The 19,293-nt window shown below is 39.3% G+C and overlaps 1 protein-coding gene across 14 annotated transcripts in view; it reads left to right on the top strand.

Moving 5' to 3' along the window:
- Positions 1-19,293, top strand: part of ablim2 (actin binding LIM protein family, member 2) — a 95,445-nt gene that overhangs the window by 55,147 nt on the left and 21,005 nt on the right. For 3 of the 14 annotated variants that reach the window (XM_026157954.1, XM_026157972.1, XM_026158030.1), the window contains exons 5-15: positions 73-199; positions 320-413; positions 5,840-5,927; positions 6,438-6,496; positions 7,733-7,786; positions 11,060-11,137; positions 11,260-11,403; positions 12,188-12,220; positions 12,960-13,077; positions 13,942-14,214; positions 18,816-18,923. In XM_026157954.1, the coding sequence (XP_026013739.1) occupies positions 73-199; positions 320-413; positions 5,840-5,927; positions 6,438-6,496; positions 7,733-7,786; positions 11,060-11,137; positions 11,260-11,403; positions 12,188-12,220; positions 12,960-13,077; positions 13,942-14,214; positions 18,816-18,923 (1,176 nt within the window). Of the gene's footprint in view, positions 1-72; positions 200-319; positions 414-5,839; positions 5,928-6,437; positions 6,497-7,732; positions 7,787-11,059; positions 11,138-11,259; positions 11,404-12,187; positions 12,221-12,959; positions 13,078-13,941; positions 14,215-14,837; positions 14,910-18,815; positions 18,924-19,293 lie in introns of all 14 variants that reach the window. The other 11 variants (XM_026157993.1, XM_026157963.1, XM_026157982.1 and 8 more) reach the window with 11 other exon arrangements.

Below are 19,293 nucleotides of genomic sequence, written 5' to 3'. Positions count from 1 at the left end.
TTTTCCACTAAAAGAAAGCAAACTCTAGTGTTTGAATTTGACCTAGTCTTTGTTATTTTGTTCTCTGTACAGACTGCTGTGGCTGTGGAAAGGAATTTAAGAATGAACAGTCACTCGTGGCACTGGACAAGCACTGGCACCTGGGCTGCTTCAAGTGTAAAGTCTGCAACAAGGTGCTCAATGCCGAGTACATCAGCAAGTACGTCTGGCTGAATATACTTTCATTATCATAATACTTCATTAATGCTGTTATTTAGATTTAATCTAGATGCTTGCGCCTGTCTCTAACCTGCTTGTTTGTCTTGTGTCATTTTTACAGGGACGGGATCCCCTACTGTGAAATGGACTACCACGCCATGTTTGGCATCCAGTGTGAGAGCTGTAAGAAGTACATTACAGGGAAAGTCCTTGAGGTACAGCACTGCTGGCTTCCATTAAGAACAAAACCTTTTTTGGCTGTTAGCATGTAGCATGTGGTTCAACTTACTTGTTGTCTACTCTATATGAACATGCACAGGGAGAAGAATAATGGAATTACAGTAAATATAAATGCACAAAAGGAATAACTGTTGAAAACACTGAATAATCTGAATCGATAATCCCACTTAATCCAAGAATGTTGGTTCAGTTTATTCAGTGTTTGGTTTACACAGTAGTTAAATCATCAGTAAGGTGGTATTTCTAGGACAGCTATAGGAAGTTAAACCTCAGACTTGGCCATTCCTTCTCTTGGCCAACCATACAGCACTGATGTGCTGATAACCTTCATTTTTTAAAATCAGATTGCTTGCAGTATTTTTTCCTACTTTGTTCAAACGCTTCTTGTCTAATTCTCAGTGACCCGACAATTAATTTATTAAATAAGCTTGTTCCTTCCAAGAGCTGCATTATTAGATTACACTGTTGACAGTGAGAGAGCATTATACTTAGTGCAAGAGGCTTCTAGTTGACAGTACAACTTAATCACAACTGCCATCTAAATGAGTGATATCAGTGTTTGTATGCCAGTGTGAACTGCAGGATATGATTCTGCAGGTCATTGTAGTGATGTTTCTGTTGGGTAGTTCTGTCATAGGGCACATATTTAAGATAAAGTTCAGTATGAGACAGTGAACCTGTACACAAGCTAAAGAATTACTAATAGAAAGTCATCATTAAATGGCTTACTTAGACTGGTTTTCAATTCAGATCAGTTTAACTCATTCATCCATCCATCTTCTTCCGCTTATCCGGGGCCAGGTCGCAGGGGCAGCATCCTCCCTCTTCCCGGCCACTTCCTCCAGCTTGTCTGGGGGAACACCAAGGCGTTCCCAGGCCAGCCAAGAGATATTATCTCTCCAGTGTGTCCTTGATCTGCCTCCTCACCTCAACTGAGCCAGTTGAGGTGAGGAGGCAGATCAAGCAGCGGCTCTACTCTGAGCCCCTCCCAAATGGCTGAACTCCTCATAGGGAGAGGCCAGTCACCCTTTGGAGGAAGCTCATTTACCCGCAGAATTCAGTGCATTTCAGTTCACTTTTATTTAAACAACAGTTGCCTCATGATGCTTTATTGTGCGTTTTATAATATAAAAGAGAGAAACCCCCAGCAGTCCATCGACGCCCTATAAGCTTAAAACAGAGTGGGTAAGTATGTGATCGGAGACAGAGAAAGAGGCTACAGAAAAACACAGCGAGTTGCATTTTACATGTTTCTCATGCTCATATTTCCACTTAACTGATTCCAGGACTGACCTCATTTCCCCAAAGAGACCATTAAAAATTCATCATATTTGCAAATGCAAATACATTACCTCTTGTCATGGGGGTTTACAGTAACACCACATACCTTAAAACAGCCAAAGGTATTTTGTGTGTTAGTTTTCTTGTAATTGCTGGTGTTTACTGAGCATACAATTTACTGAGCATATAGTTGTTAAGGGTGCGTCTCTTTCCAGGAAACATATACTTAATATCCAGGTTGAACTGCACGTAGTCTAAAGTGAAGTGCTGCTTTTGTGGTTCCATAACAAGCTTCATAACTCCAGCAAAAACAAACACCCATATCAGAATAAAATGTTTGCCAAAGCTTAGACTTCTGATTGTTGCATGAAAACTACAGGGAGTTGAATCTCCGGGGTGATATGATGTAACACAAGTTAATGACATTGCAACAGCAGATGCAGATGGTGCGTGCGTTGATAAGTGCTGAAGGAATGATCCCCATCCTGGAAGAAGGAACACGGCAATAACAAATAAAAGAATAGTGGCAGAGAATCACGCAGCCAGGATCTGCTCTGTTGTTGAATATTCAGTGCAGTCTGACTGAGTCTCATGTTTTAGAAATGGAGCTATAGCACAGATTGCACACTGTCACCTGCCTCTCACCTCAGTGTCCTCAAATGATCACTTTCTTTGACTGAAACCATTGGTTCATCTTCATCAGTGAGCGTGATGACGCAGTGCATGTTTTAAAGTGTGTCATCAGATATGTGGGACAGAACAATGGCATTTGTGATCCTTATTTTAACACCTTTGCTAGAGTTAGCAGCATGAGGTGGAATTGCAAATAAAGTTATAAATGTCCATAGGATCTACCATAGAAAGACAACTTCAGCTAGCTAATAGTTAGCTGGGCTATTACTGTCTTATCATCAACATTCAGGGTTGAATGATGATGCTGTCTCATGCTAGCTGTGCAAGGCTGCACTTTGAAATAGTAACTGAAAGACTTCTTTCAAAATGCCGTGACATTTGGTTGAGATCAAAGAGCACACAGAGGTCATACTGCACTGAGTCAGTAACTGCAGATAGCAGCAATGGAATTGAAGCTATGTTTATTGTTGCCCGGTGTTCCTTTTGCCATGGCATTTATTTCTCATCCAAGATGTTAGTCAGTCAGTCACTTTGTCAGTGAAACAGTGAGAGTAGACACTGTGATGTGTAACTGGAAATACTGGGAATAGTAAAACAAAAAGATGAAGAAGAACCAAGAACCTAAAAGAAGTCTAGATGCCTTTGAGTCAAGCACTTGAAACATATGTAACCAGGATGGCAGACATATTGTCTTGTATTCTGCATCTTTAGCCGATGCAGGAATATGAAAGGACATGAAATGAAGAAACATTTTGGATGAGCAGCCCAAGGTAGTTCAGCTCATTTGACTTAAGCACTTGCCATGACCTGGATGATTAAGAACCTACACAAACATTATTGAAAGGTTTAAACTTACTGAGCTGAGGGAAAACAATATGTAACACCCAAACTATACCTGATGAGATTAAGTATTTCTGCTGTCAGCCAAGCATCTGTGCTACTGATCATTGCCTAATTTGCTTCATTGGCTTTTTTATTTCTGTCACTGTTCATACTGACTATTAAGTTCAGTGTTAGTTTGAAACACCTTCAACATCAGAAACAAGGCTTCAGTATTTTTTAACCATTTGGTTTCAGTGTTCAAGATCACTTTGTGGTGCAGTGGAGATATGAATGTCACTTTTTAATAAGGTTCTGTATTTGAATGAATGAGTAGATGAGAAGTGCTCGTATTCTAAAGCACTTTGAGTGGTCGGTAAGACTGGGATGTCAGTCCATTTACTTTAAAGTTGAATATATTCTGAGGTAAACTTTTGATTTCAGTATCAGATGACGCAGCATTCGTGCCAGTACTTTTCTCTTACAGTATTTTGAGCTGTAAAATCATGAGCTGCATATAGATCCCATTGCTGTTGTGTTCTAATAACCTGTGATGCAACACAGAGCTTGATGTATGTGCAATCAACTGGATTGCAGACCATAGACCATGTTTGTGTGTCTGTGTGTTCATACTGCCACAAATTTATTCCAGCCTTCTAAATGAATCACATTCCTCACCTGACTGGTTCCTGGAATTGCGAGATGAGCAAATGGAGAGAGCATTAGAGGTAGGATAATTTTGAGAAAACATATGGACTGTAGGTAGCAAAGATATAAAAAGTAGCTCTCCCATTATCTAAAGCCATACTCTGCATGAGATTCAGCCACAAACTTCAACCCTGGCTGACCAGCTACAGCCTCATTCCTAAGTAAAAATCAAATTAGGCTCTTTCAGTCTCAACTTCCCTCCAAACCATTCCTGAGCCCCCCTCTTCTTCCTTGATATGCCAGTCCTGCAGGATCCTGAATACGATCATTCTCCTCCCTGTGCTGAGAAAGGAAGGATTTGATAGCAGTTCTATCTCCTTTCCGCCTCTCTCATACTTTCCATGTTTGAATTTCAATCCTGTTCCAGCCTTTTATCTTCTTAGTTCTTTGAGTTCCTATGTCAGCTTCCTCTTTTCTCTCAGTTTCAGTTCAAATATGAACTTCTGGCATAGCATCTGCACCGTCTACCAGTTTTTAAACAGATGGCCTTTTGTTTTTCTGTCAGTAACACCTAGACTTGGAGTCTTCTTGCTTTTTTTAAGTACATTTCTGTGCCTGGTTGCCTCCTCTTTCCATCTGCTGTCCATTTGGTTGAGACAAGCATTAAGCAGGGTGTTAGCCAAGAAATATGATGTTGACATCCTGTTTTCTGGTATCCTACCCTATTAGAATGACGCAGCAAAGTGGAGGAGCCTCAGAGGTGTTGTACGTAATCAAACTGCTGTTACAGCAAGATGAAATCTCTTTGCATGGAGAGCAAAAAAATGACTCAATTGCAATAAACCACCTTGTTTTGTTTATTACTGAGTCCATAAATCACACGTGTTTTAGGACAAGAAAAACTGCCAAGAATGAGACAATTCTGCTCACTTTCAGTAATGGTGGTTTTTGTTGCCATGAAAAAAGACAGAATAAGGATCTGGTATTAAGAAAATCACCCAAAAGACTGTGGAACTTAAGAGAATGGGATGCTTTTTAAGGTTTGCTAGTTTGAATCCATGAAACAGCTTGAAAAATCTGTCAAGAAAAGGAAAACTCCCTCTGAGTTCCTGCTGAGGAAGCCACTGACCAAATGTAATATTTGCTCTTAAGGATGGAAGTAGAAAGCAGACAACTTACCCAAACGATTCAATGCACACAGTGTCAGCATCAGTCAAATCAGCTTCCACAGCCAAAAATGAACCCAGACAGTCCCCAACACTTGACCAGGTCACATATAGACTAGCAGTTTCACAAGTCAAGAAAACAATCCACACTATGCCTCAAAATCAATATCACAGACTCATTCATCCTCACTGTGACAACTCCCTCCCATCACACCGCTTTGTGGATTCTGACAAGCTCTGGAGATAACATGTTGCCTCCATACTAAACACACAAGGAGCTCCATGCTTAACACACAGGCCATCATACACAGTGCTTATGGGGAAAACGTATTGGGTGAATTTGTATAAATACAGGATTAAGCCGAATGTCATGAATGTATTTTAAATCCTTTTTGTCAAAAGGACTTTATGTGTTACTCCTGCAGTGCTCTGTCTGAATGGCAATGTCTCCACCTTGTGGCTAAATGATAAAACAACCTAAGTTTTGTAGTCTAAGTTTCCCTTTGTCCCTCATTTAGCTTTAGCTCAGCAACACTCCTGAAACTCAATGTTCATTTTGCAACTAATTTATGAGGTAATTATGCATTTTCTAAGAGAGCTTATGTATATAAACATAGATGCTAACACAGAGGTCTTTCAATGAATGTGTTAGGCATAGGGAATAAATCACATCGTTCATTGAATGAAAAGAACATTTAAACTGCAGGCTTGAAAGCATACTGGTTGCCATCTGAAAGCAATGTATTGATTCCTCGTCTGCTTTGTTAGAAGGTGTCTTTTTGGTCTGCATTTCTTAGGAGACATTATAAATTGTAACTGCTGCAGTGTGCTAATGTGTTTTCATTCTTCAACAGGCTGGCGAGAAGCATTACCACCCCACATGTGCACGCTGTGTCCGGTGTGAGCAGATGTTTGCAGAGGGAGAGGAAATGTACCTGCAAGGTAGAAGCAGCCTTCATATCTCTTATTATAGCTCCTACCTGTCAGGATAGGCAGTGTAGTTTTTCCTGCCTAACCACAGAGGATCCAGTGCTAAAACTCATGATCTATTATTAGACTAAAGCACATTACTTTCTATTCTTAGGCAATAACATGTCACTCCAATTTATGAAGTAATGAGTTATGCATATGTGCTTCTCAGCCACAATACTAGCCTATTATTGTGAAGGCTCTGCTTGTGAGACGGGATTTGTTGGGGTGTCCTATGATGTCAGGTACCAAGTTATTGGCAGCAGATCGTTTGGGTCTGAGGGTTTTAGCCTGCAGCCACCATGGATCTGGCTTTTCTCATGCAAAGTCCTGCTGTGACTCATCAGGGCATTTTATAGTCGTGACATACTGTATGATTTAAATCAATCAAATAGTTCATTAAACTAAACCATTTTTGTAATATTTGACCCACTTTCAACAACATGAAAGTGCAAATGGTGCTGTCTGTCTCTGTGTCTTCAGGATCATCTATCTGGCATCCTCCATGCAGACAAGCAGCCAAGCAGGAGGAGAAGAGTAAGGTGGGTGGTAAAGGCAGTCCTGACAGATATATGTATATATATATATATATGTATATGTATATATATATATATATATATGTATATATATATATATATATATATATATATATATGTGTATATATATGTGTATATATATATGTATATATATGTATATATATGTATATGTATGTATATATGTATGTATGTATATATGTATGTATGTATATATATATATGTATGTATATATATATATATGTCTGTGTGTGTGTGTGTGTGTGTGTGTGTGTGTGTGTGTGTGTGTGTGTGTGTGTGTGTGTGTGTGTGTAAATATCTGACAGAAGAGATAAAGCTCTGATACTCCCTTGTCATGAATTCCTCAGAAGTTAAAAAGGACGAGTTTGAAAAACCTCTGAATATAGCACAGTCAATGGATGAGTTTAGCTGCTTTTAATACAGAAAGTGGAATATCACAATGAGCCCAAAAAACAGTTTCAAAAACTGAATTTTTCATAGTCGCAGGAAATTATAATGGAGGTCTCCAACCTTCTTGTGTACATGAAATGAGCAGGAGAAAAATTTGGGTCTGTGTTAGACAGTCACTGAGGTTTCTTTCGAGTTCTTAACATGAACTGCTGAACTGCAGTTTCAGGAGCTTTTTGCCTTTTTTTTAATCCCTACAAGCTACGCAGTTCACAGTTCAATCTTTATTACAAATATTTGTTAAAAAGTTCTTTTTTGTTTTTAAAGTTTTTTTTTTCCCCTAAATAGACCCAATACCTAAAGTAGAGGTACCAACACATCCCAGCGTCCACTGCAATAGTTACTGAAATAAAAAACAACAACATTAATAATTTAGAACATTTTTGCAACTCATCTGGCATTTTTTCATTTAGCTTTCTAAACTTGAACATTTCATAATTTGTTTCATTGTAAATAAAAATGTTCATCAGTAAGAACATTCCTATGAATATTTTCATGTCATTCCTTTTGTTGTTGCTGGTCCCTTTCAGTCATTAAAGTGGTACAACAATTTATACAGACTATAGAGTAATAACAGACACAAAAATGTCACCAACAACAATGCATAACAAGAATCACCATCAAAAGAAAACTGTGTGAAGCTGAAGTTAAATAAAGAAAAATGTAATTGAGTCAGTAAAAAAAAAAAAGGTTCTGGTTTGAGCATTGCATCAGCCATTGTCTGCCCTTCCTCCATCTCCCTTCCTCATTCCTCATCGTCACCCCTCTCCTTCCCAGAAGCAGGTCCGGATACAGCTCAATGATGGCCTCGAGGAGAAGGTCGGTGCTCCTGTACGTCCCCGCAACCAAAACCCCACTCAGTTCCCCTCGCCTAACAACCATCTGCTGCATGGGTTGTTTAGAACTCACAACTTAGTGCTGCATTTTCTTCATGCTGAGAAGCAGTCACAGCAACACAAAGTGTTAAAGTTACATGTGTTACTTACTCTGGTGCTATGCAGAGCTGACATATGTGACTAAAGAAGCTGAGGATCTGTCTGCGCATGTACCCAGAATGGTCCCCTGGGCAGTTATGATTAGGATTGATGTGGCAGTGTGAGTGTTGCCATCCATAGAGGGCAACACTCACACAGCTTGGCCAGACAGAGTGGATGCTTCTGTCTTGTTTCAGCGTGCTAAAAATATCAAACACAACTGTTACGATTCTCCAAATATTTAATTTGCCGTATGATGGAAAGTTCACTCTCTCTCATTCAACTTGTGACTTAAACATCATCGGTACTGATCCCAGTACAGCTTCACTAATACAGGCACTGCGCTCTCTGTGTTAAGTAGGTATTTGCTGTTTGAATTTTTGAGGAATTAAAATGTGTTCTTGTATTGTTTGTGTTAAACAAAATGCCCCTGTAATAACAGAAAAATTTAGTTATGCAGAAGTGGAATTAAAAAGGGAGATGAGAAGATTTAGATTCTCTAGCAAACTCACCTCAAACTGTCTTTTTATATAAATAAAATTGATAGAACCTTTAGAAGTGATACTTAGCATATTTCTGAACTTTTTACTTTTTACTCCTGCTTTGAGTTTTTATGCTAAGCTAGGCTAACCGGCTGAGTCTGAAGTGTGATCATAACATCAACGCTAACTGTTACAATTTACGTACACTCGTGTATGATACGGCTTAACCAGGTTGATTGTCATGAAAACAGTGTTGGAGAATTACAGTTCACCATTTGTCTGCTAAATATTCAGCATTGGGTTAACATTACTGTCGTCCTTCTCCATGGTTTAGTTCCCTCTTGTTGCCATCTTCTAGATATTGTGTCTAACACATATTATCTTTTCAGTTATACTTTCAAGTGTGTTTTTTAAGTTCGAGTGTTTGCAATATTTATATAAAGCCATTGGGACTGTTAAGGCATGAACAATAATGCAGCAATACGGTAAACGCCATGTACATCAAACAAACGAACAAAATGTTCCCCAAAGGTAGTTTAAGGAGGAGCTTATTTCCATCTGTTTACAAATTACAAGCAACTTGAAGAGTAACAGTTAGTCAACGGTATAATGACACGACAGTGTCCCCTAGTGGTCATGGAAATTATGACGGGCACAAAGCAGGACTAACATGATGTAATTCTACAGATGTTATGGTTTCTCTTGGAGAGTAGTCTTATCTTGGATCTGATTGGCTGTTGGATGGATTTAAAGAAGACTTGAGAAAAGTATAACAGGAATGACTAGTAATCCCTGTTTTCTGCTTGTCCATGTCCACAGCTGGGCATAACTCTAACCTTAAAGGAGCACAGTTTTTGTAGAGAGGTGATCTGGATGGATGGGCGAGTTGACATATAATTGGACTTTGACTTTAATTCTGTTTTTTATTATTACAATGTTAAGGTTTAAAGCTGTACTTTTTAAAACATGACTGTGATACGACTGTGGTCTAGCTTGACTTATTTCACTGTAAATGCAAAACTTTTGGGGTTTGAGTTTAAGAGGACACTTCTCTGGGAAGACGATTGTTTTTACTATTTTTTATCAATAATGATGAAAAAACGTGCAGCAGTTGAAGCAGCCATTCAGGATAAGACGTTTATAGGATTTTCTGTGTTGTTATATTACTACCCTAAAGAAAAGAAAGGGCAGCTTTGAATAATAAAAAAATGTATATGATATACGTATACATATGGGTATCGGTCTGATACTGACGTAAATTACTGGATCGGATATCGGAGAGAAATAAAAAATGTAATCCGATCCATTAAATATCAAAAAAGCACCTCACAAAACTTGCGACATGGTGTAACTCTGCTCATAACCGTAGCACGTGGCAGCAGTGTGCGTCACGTGATAGAGCAGCTGTGCGTATTTGTAGCCTCGCTAACAATCCGGCATTTCATCTCCGAGGAAGTTATCCCAGAGAGAAGTAAAGCAAATGTGTAAGTTCATCTCTGAATGTTTATAAAGAATTCCAGCGTTAAGCTTAACAACGATATATGGAGCGACTGCCTCTCTCCCTCCCTCTCCTGCTGCTACTTCAATCATGAAACTGATTAATGATCAGCTGATCGGCTTTTCTGTCGCGAGTCCGTCTCTCTTGTTTGTGTGCTTCTCGCCAGAAAGAGGAAACCAGCGGCTGAACAACAGCAGCACGTTTAAGCTTGATAATCTGTTGTTAGAATTTATTTAATATTACTTTCTACACCAGGATCTTTTTCTACGTAGCTGACGGCTGGTAACTGTGCAGGGGCGGATCTAGCAAAGTTTAGCCAGGGGGGCCAATAGGGCATGAACAGGGAAAAGGGGGCAAAGACATACTTTTCTTTCTTATTCTCATTTAAAATGTCTAGCTTTTAATAAATAATTATCCGAATCTTACACCCAAAGATTTAATCTGATGTAAAATGTATAGAAGTCCATTACTGTATATAGTAACTATTAAGTCTAATATACCCTAGTAAGCTATAGTACATAGAAATATGTTGAATCTATTTAATTATTCTTCAAAAATAATTGATTTCTGTGCATTTTTTTTCACACTGCATCAAATTAAAGTTGATTACGTCAATTAAGCATCATGAGGTGGAGGGTGGGGGATGGTTCCCTATTTTGGGGGGGGGGGGGGGTTTAGAACCCTATTCGTTAGGTTGCTTACTCTTTAAAATACCAGAATAGGGAGGATGGTGCAGGTTTAAGTTTATTAGATTGATCAGTGTTGCTGAACTATGAAATATTTTGGGTGCAGTGTATTTTTTGCATACAGGTATAACAGAATAGCTTTAGTGGGGGTTTTTTTGTTTGTTTTTTTTACTTGAGTATGAACTTATATAAAAAGCAGCAAGATATTAAAAAACAGTTTTATTGATTAAAAAACACACTATATCGGATTCATATCGGTATCTGCAGATATCCCAATTTATGATATCGGTATCGGACATAAAAAAGTGGCATTGTGCCATCTCTAATAATATCTTACTACGCATGAGTTTGAATGGATGGCAGTAATTACATGAATGCCACCTTTCTTAACCTGTCATAATTCAGTGTGTTTAAAACTGCTGTGTGTGTGTGTGTGTGTGTGTGTGTGTGTGTGTGTGTTCCAGGTGACCCGGACTTCATCAGAGAGCATCACCTCAGTCCCGGCATCCAGCGCCTCGGGCTCTCCCAGCAGAGTCATCTATGTAAGACTGCATCACCTCTATTCACCCTTAAGGGAGCAACAGATGACTTTTGTACCTCTGTGCTCCTCCAAGTGTCAGTAGGATGCAAATAAAAACTAAATCTGTCTCCTGTCTGCTGCCAGGCCAAGCTAGGAGAGGAGATGCTGGACTACAAGGACCTGGCAGCCCTTCCAAAGACCAAGGCCATCTATAACATAGATAGGCCTGACATGTTGTCTTACTCTCCCTATGTCAGCTACCCATCTGACGAGAGGCACTATGGAGAGGTAACTCCGACTCCATTTTCATTCGCTGCTGTGATGAAGTTTGTCACTAGTAATTCTTATGGTTTGTCATGACTCCGTTATGAGAGTAGAACAATACTTCTATAAAACAAATTTAAGTTTCAGTAAAATTGTAACTAAAGGGGTTTTAAATGGCTCAGAAAGCAAGTAAACATAACTTTGGTACAGTAACAAGAGTAAATGGAATTCACTACACACATTCTTACCTGCTTAACTGTTAATGAGTGTCAGCCAGAGACTAGCCAAATATGGGCGATATGGAGCAAGTGTTTCTGTCCTGATATTTTTTGTTAAGGTGAATTTGAATGTATGCAGCATATATCCAGACTTAAACTGAAAACCAGAGGAATGTGTCTTTTTTCTAACGATTTAATACATCCAATCATCCTTTTATCTCTAAAGAACTGATTTGTTCACAGGTTTCTTTCTGTCTCACTCCAGTGAATGAATGCAATTTGAGCGAGAAACCTTCCTTGTGTCGCTTCTTCCCTGTCTTTTCGTTTTATTCTTCACCTTCCTCATCCTCCATCATCACAGTGAAGTCATTCATTAATGCCACACTGACGCAATCCTTTGCAGTTCAGCCACAGCTTCACAGCCCTGGCCTTATAAGCCGAACTGTAAACTTCCTCATTCACTCATCAGCAATGTCCTTGCATTTGGACATCATTGCTCACTCCCACTCTCATTGCTGGTTGGTTAACTCATATATTCTCACATATGAGTTTTTCCTAATCATTGGCTCTTTCCCCATTTTCATTTGCAGTCTCCCCAGCTGCTTTCTCCTACTCCTACTGAGGTAATGTGATGCACTGTGTCTCAATGTGGATGTAAATCATACTTCATCAGTGCCTTCTTGTGTGCTTGTGTGTGAGTGTATGTGTTTGTGGACACAAACAAGTTGTTTGCCATATTTGGGACATAAGAGTTTTCTAGGGTAATTGACAGTTTTAAATGGTTTGTGGGATGTGTTTTAATTTTTGGATTATGTGCAGATATGATAACATTATACTATGTGTTGAGGGGGTAAATCAGCTGTGTTGGATGAAGGACACATCTAAAAGCTGCAGGACACTGGTCCCTGAGGCCTGGAGTAAAGCATGCTCTTTAGTTTCCCTGCCAAAGGCTAATATCAGTAGTGCAGGATTCATTTTCTTAGAGTCACAGTTTTTCAGTTTCAGTTCTTGGCGGATTAGTATAACAGCACAAGCAATAAAAATATATGTAATCAGATTGTTTTTAAAATAGAACATGCATGTTGTTTTGAAAGTTTGAAAAACATCCAAACCATTGGCTCCATTTGTTGATACATATTTGAAATGAGTTCTGCTCTTAATCATAACAATAAGCGCACACATTTCTCCTCACTCCTGTTATGTTGACGTTATGTTATCTTCGCTCCTTGGTGTGACTTGTGCAACATAACTCAGCTGCCTCACTATTAATATTTTAGAAATTTTTTCTCTGATGTTGAAATTAAGGACTGAGTGCATAGAATGTACTCACTCTGTTTTTATCTTCTGTGTTTGTGTATTCAGGGTGATGGGGAAAAATCACCCCGTCAACGGAGGCCATCGAGCCCCAGCTCTAACAGCTCCCTGGGGGGCTATGGGCGGTACACTCCGTCTCGTTCCCCTCAGAACTACAGCCGACCAGGTATTAGCAAAACCCCATAATCCATACATCACTGTGGCCTTATGAAAAGCTGAAAGGTCTTACTTTCCAATTATGTCCAGGTTTAACCTGTATTAGATCCAACAGTTTATGGCTCAGTCACACTAGACTAATAATAGGACAGAGGGTGCTCACTGAGTGCATAACTTTTTTATTTTTAATTTATAAATGGTTGTTTTTGGTTGTATTACTATATAAAAATAAGGTTGCAGAGTGCCACTGTTTTCACTCGGTCGACGCAGAATTAAGTAAAGTCCCAATACAAAACTTGCATTTGCACCATTATCAAGTAAAGTACAAGTGCATTAAAACTGCAGGGATAGTCTTGACAGAACTTGACAGAAATACCAAATTTATTTATTATTTAGAAAATCAAAGCCTCCAAGCTAGTTTAGTCAAACATCTCAAGCTGCGCTGTATCATATACATGTAACATGCTTTACTCTCGTCATAGACCAAACACACTCTCCCAACTTGGTGGTCTGTTTAAGCTACACATCTTTCTTACATGTTAATGCTGCTGCACAGCATCACTGCTTGCTATTTGAGCCCCTCCACCACCCCAGCGTCCACCTGTATGCTCTTCATCAAATCATTACATATGTTTAGCGTAGTTGCAGGTGTCTGATAAGATAAGCCTAGGAACTGTTTTCTTCTGTGTTCTGTAATGTATATGTATATCGGGCCTGTTTTTTTTTTGTGTGTGTATATATATATAATATATATATATAACTTTGTGGTTTCTTACCCTTTTTCCAAACAGATTTAAAGGCTTTAAAGAAACTTCGTATCCTAATAAGTTTATCATATGCTTTGTACTCTCCTGTGATTTGCTTGGATACCTAGGACCAGAGATATACCTTGCCGGTAGACACTGCAGCCAAGCTTTACCCCCAGCCCTCATGGGGGGCATTAAGTACCCCTCCACCTGGGCCAGGAACACATCCTCCCCACCCATGTACTATTCTGGTGGGGCTGAAGGGAGCAGTGGTGGTGGTGGTGGTAGTTGTGGCAAGTACTCACCTACACCAACAGGTGGTAGTGCAGGCTTGTCTTTACACCTAAATCCCACCACCCTGGCTATGCTGCAGCAGCACAACTATATCCCTTACTTTAGAGGTATTAGTGACTAAAGACATGGTCCAATGCAGACAATGGACTACTTGCTAGAATCATTCCTGCTAAAATTTTAAAAAGAGAAAAATAATAAAAGCCAACTAAAAATCTATATATTTAAATATTTAAAAGAGGCTTTAACGTGTCCCAAAAGCTGGTTTCCAAGATGCCCGAAAAGAAGCATAGAAACCTGGTGATTCAGCAGCAAACCAGTCCTCTCTGTATTCGACTAAGATCTAAGGTCTTACAGAATGGAGTGCTGTGACCAATGACCCAACTTCGCATGGGTTTACCAACAGTTTAACCGTGTGCTGTAAACTCTCACTGTGTGTCTTTGAGGACCTGGATTTACCATAGACTTATGAGCCATAATGGGAATAGACTATACTGGTGTGAACTGCTGTAAACTTTGGGTCACTCATGAAACTTTATTTTCATTCTGTATTCTCACTGATTCTTGAACTAAAGCCATGAAACCACTGATGCGGTTTTCAGTGTCACACATCCCTGAAATCAACATCACAAACCAGTACCTTTCACATTTCCCTCGCATAATGTAACCCCTGCCCGGGGGCTTATTCAACAAGCTCGCTTTCCTTCATCCCCTGATCTCCCTCACCTCTCAGGGTTCAAACAGGACCCCCTACCTGACCCTAAACCTAGGACATCCCTGCATCTCAGTTTACCTCCTCCTAACGGTAAAGACAATAGCAGTTCTGTTCTCTGTGTTTCCTCTCCCTGTAGTGGAATGGATAGCAGGTTTTGTGATGTTGTGTTCTGGTATTGTGGTGTTAACAGGTTTCATGGGATGCATCAAGGCATATTTTTAGGACTGCTCCTTTTTTCTCATTCTGCTTGCCCTGTTCACTTGTGTTTGTGAATGTGGTTATTGTTGTGCATGGTTTAACTCCTTGTAGACCTGTTTGTGACCCTGATACATCTGGTATTAACTTTTAGAGAATGGTTAAGGGCGATTTCATCTTTGCACTTGTCTGTTCTGCCTAGCTTTGATCTTAGATCTAGTCTGCTATTTTTCTTGAATGATTGTCATTGTCATAATACAGTCTTTATCACCGTGAATTTGATATAAATCTTGAAGACAATGTAGGTTTTCTTACTTGATGATTGACAAAGGGTAAATTCCTAACACAGAATCATTGGAAAAGTCTATTGTGTACGTCAGAGATCTACATTGTGTCAGAGAGGATTAAGAGGATAAGTAGCAGCTTGGTGCTTGCTAATCAAATGCCGTACACTTGAATAGTTGGTCATTGGCAAGTGTGTCCAAAACTCAAAGCTCTGGCAGTTTATTGTTCAGTAGTATTCAGGTATATGTTAACACAATACCACAATCTGGGAGTGGAAGGAGCGCACACACCAGGAGCTACATCACAGACTCTATAGGTCTTGCTTAACATGTTACATGTTGAAGTTCATAATAGTACAATAAGAAAACACTAAACAAGTATGGCTTGTTTGGAAGGATGTTCTAAAAAGAACAGGCCAGCATGGCTTGGGTTTGCAAAGTTGCATGTGAACAAACCACAAGACTTCCGGAACAATATCGTTTGGACAGATGAGATCAACGTGGAGATGCTGGCCATAATGGACAGCATGCAACAGGAAAATGATCCCAACAGATTGGCTGAAAAAGAAAAGAACCAAGGTGTTGCAGTGGCCCAGTGAAAGTCCAGACCTCAAACTGTTAGATATCTTAAGAGAGCTGTGCATGAACAAATGCCCACAAACATCAATGAGCAGAAGCAGTGGTGAAGAGAAGCAGAAGAACATTTTTCTTAATAATGCGAGATAGTGATAAAGTGCTCATGTGCTCATGTGTGTGTTCAGTTTTTCACAGGACTGCATCAGGCCCTGTGAAAACTTTCTTTTTCATATCATTGCATCTGCAGATGTTGTCAATTTTTCCGCAACAGGACCCAATAAAATGTTCCATGACACGGTTTTAAAAAAACACTTGGCTTAATACCACCAGTAATCAGTTGATTCAGCAATAAAACCATAAACACAAACTAGTGCACAGTGAATGTGGAGTCTAGAGATATTCCCACCCTGACACTTTCAGGCAATCATACACGTGTATAAAAAGATGTATCACCCACAATAGATAATAATATATGAATTGATATTAATATACCACTTAACTTACCATTTCAGTTTTGCCCTACTGTACCTGCTCCACCCAATAATATGAACATTAAAACTCATGTTAGCAGTGTTGTCTGCTTGTGCCTTGGGCTGCATTTGGCTGCTGTTTTAAACGTAGTTTTATGAGCACATCCATATTGGTTTAATGGGTAAATTAATGGGTAATTAGATAAGCTGCTAATAATTTTTTAGAACTATATAAATTTAAGCTTGAGAAAACTCTTGTAAAATGGCATTATGAGTTTGACCTTTCCAGTCGTTTCAGCATTTAGCACTATCAGAGAGAGCCTAGTTTACTGATGGCTGAAGGGCATGCAAGGTCACAAATGCCCACTCCTTCAAAAGGCTGCACAAGGACTATTAAGCTCAAATATTTGCTTAGTAGTTTTAATTTTTAATGCAATTTGAAGATTACTTGTAGAGTGATTTAAGAGGTGGAGACACATTTTGCACAGAAAATCACGAGCACTTGGGCTGTGGTTTTTTTTTTTCACAGTGGGGTGAAGAGGCTGAGATGGGAACTCTTTTATGGGGAAGATGAAAGAGAGGAGTAACACAGAAATGAAACAGACCAAGCAGACTGATCTGTAATTTGGGATCTGGTTTTCAGTTGCAGTGGCATGCAGCGTAGTGTTGCCTTAGAACTGCTGTTTGTCTTTATGCAACAGACTTGTGTTTTAATGATGGCAGCTGCACTCAAGTTATCCAGAAGTTTTTGCTCTGTAGATTGGCCCCTATGGGGCAAAAAGTGTTTTGAAATGAAGTGACACTGATGAAGGATATTTAGGAAAGAACCTTGTAAGGATGAAAAATGCATGTTTTCGTTTTAATCCCCAGATTCCTTGTTAATGATCCCAAGCCATCTTTTATATCTTGTTTTGTGTTATTGGTTTTTGATTAATGAATGACTTTGCCATTGTGTAATCTGTTCAGATAAACTGTAATACATCTCCTCCCAAACCCTCTTAGCCTCGTGTCTTAGCTCCAGATGTTTGTATGGATGTTCTGCCCTACATTTAGACCCGCACTAACAGTACTATTGTGTGTATGTGTGTGTTTAAGTGTGTGAAGGGGATCCACTTAGACTTGCGTGACAGTGATCTCATCCACTTGCATCCAGATCCCTGACGATAATTCCTCTGTGTCTAAGGGGAGATGAGTGTGTGTGTTCAGTCAGCTAACACTCTCACACAGAGACACAGTCTCAGTTCTTCCTCAAAGCTCTGGATGTAGAGTGTTTATTACTTTTGGCTTCACTGTTGTCAGTGACTCCATCACCCAGCCTGCTTGTGTTGTAACAGTGGGTGTGCCCTGGTTACGCAGCACCCATATGCATGCAGTCAGCAAAATGCATGTCACATTGTTACACTTAGCACATGGAAAATGTTACGTGATGAGAGGTCATCCGCCCTTCAGGCTATGATACTGACTTTTATTGTCTTTTTTACATTTATATTATAAGGTAAAGACCCTACAATAATAAGGTCACTTATAATTCAAACAAAGATTTGTAGTAGATGTGTGGTAGAAGCTTTTCAACAGCTGTTTCCAAACATTTCGGAGGACTTTCTGAAACCACAGAGTAGCATAGGGTTGACAACTCCGACGGCTTTATATGTTCCAAGTAAATCGCTTGATTGGTTTTCAATAATGACTTCTACGGCATCAGAATAAACAAACTAAAAACAAGTTCCTGCTGTCCTGTGCAGAGTTGCAAGAGGCCTTTTCTATCTTAATGTGCGAGCCCTCTGACATGGCAGACATGTAAAGAACTCTGTGGACATCCCACAATTGGTACTTTTAAACTGGCCTCATACGTTGACATACTTTAAAGAAAACTCTTGAATTAATAAAGTTTTGTATTAATGTCTTTATGCGAGGTAAATTTGACATGTAGCGTAAAGCTGGCAGTAAGACTGAAAAAAGAGTAATAGAAAATGCCAATCTGAATCCTACAGGCTGAGATGTAAGTGGCCTAAGATAAATGAGCATCTGAAACTCTACTTTGCATTTAGCTTCTTAATGATACTTTGAAAGGAAAGTACACTAGGCGACAGACATGTCTTCCTGTGCCTGGGAATCCCAGTAAATATCTAAAAATATCTCATTTGGGCTGATGAACAACATAGTGTAAGATTATTTAACATTAAAGTGCTAGCAAGAATTATTTATAAATCTCATCACTTAGCAGGTAGAAGACCCAAATAACATCCCACAAAAATTTGATTATTCAGGATATAATGAATACAGACACTGTAAATGGCTGGGTTATCAAGTCACTGGATAAGGTATTATAGTAATAGCTGCATGTCTGAGCTGTATAAGTAACCTTACCATAATACTGTTTTCTGCCCCCCCCCCCCTTCCCTTTTTTTCCCCTTCCTTTCCCAAAACCTTTCCCCTTTGCCTTCCATACTCAATGCCCTCCACGTTTGGAGGTAGTGAAAGCGGTCGGAGTACCCCCAGCTTATCCACCTATTCCGATGGCAAATCTCCCTCATCTACTTCTACATACGTGGCTGCTCCCCGGCATTTCCACATACCAGGTAGGCCATACAGGACTGCTTAGCTCACAGCTCAGCCTACAATTTTCACATCATACCGCTTTAAACAATAGGCCATCATTAACTGTAGCCATTATAGAATCCTGATCAAACTAAACTAAACTAAACTTGCTGTAATAATCTGTTGTGAACTTAGGTGCAGGTTAGATTAACTGCAGCAAAGTTAAAATCTCAGCCAGTGGAATTCACACACTTTGGGTGTCTAGTTTGTCTTATTCATTTATTTATTTATTTAGTTATATAAAATGAAATTAATTGATGCAATTTCTTTCCAGTAATTTGCACAGAAAAGCTTTTGACACTATTAAGAAGATCAAAGACATAGAGCTCAATTATTATTTGAACAAGTGTC

Source organism: Astatotilapia calliptera, chromosome 3, assembly GCF_900246225.1.
Source record: "Astatotilapia calliptera chromosome 3, fAstCal1.2, whole genome shotgun sequence".
Classification (NCBI taxonomy): Eukaryota; Metazoa; Chordata; class Actinopteri; order Cichliformes; family Cichlidae; genus Astatotilapia; species Astatotilapia calliptera.
The sequence above is the reverse complement of the archived record's forward strand: the minus strand, read 5'-3'. Positions and strand labels throughout refer to the sequence as shown.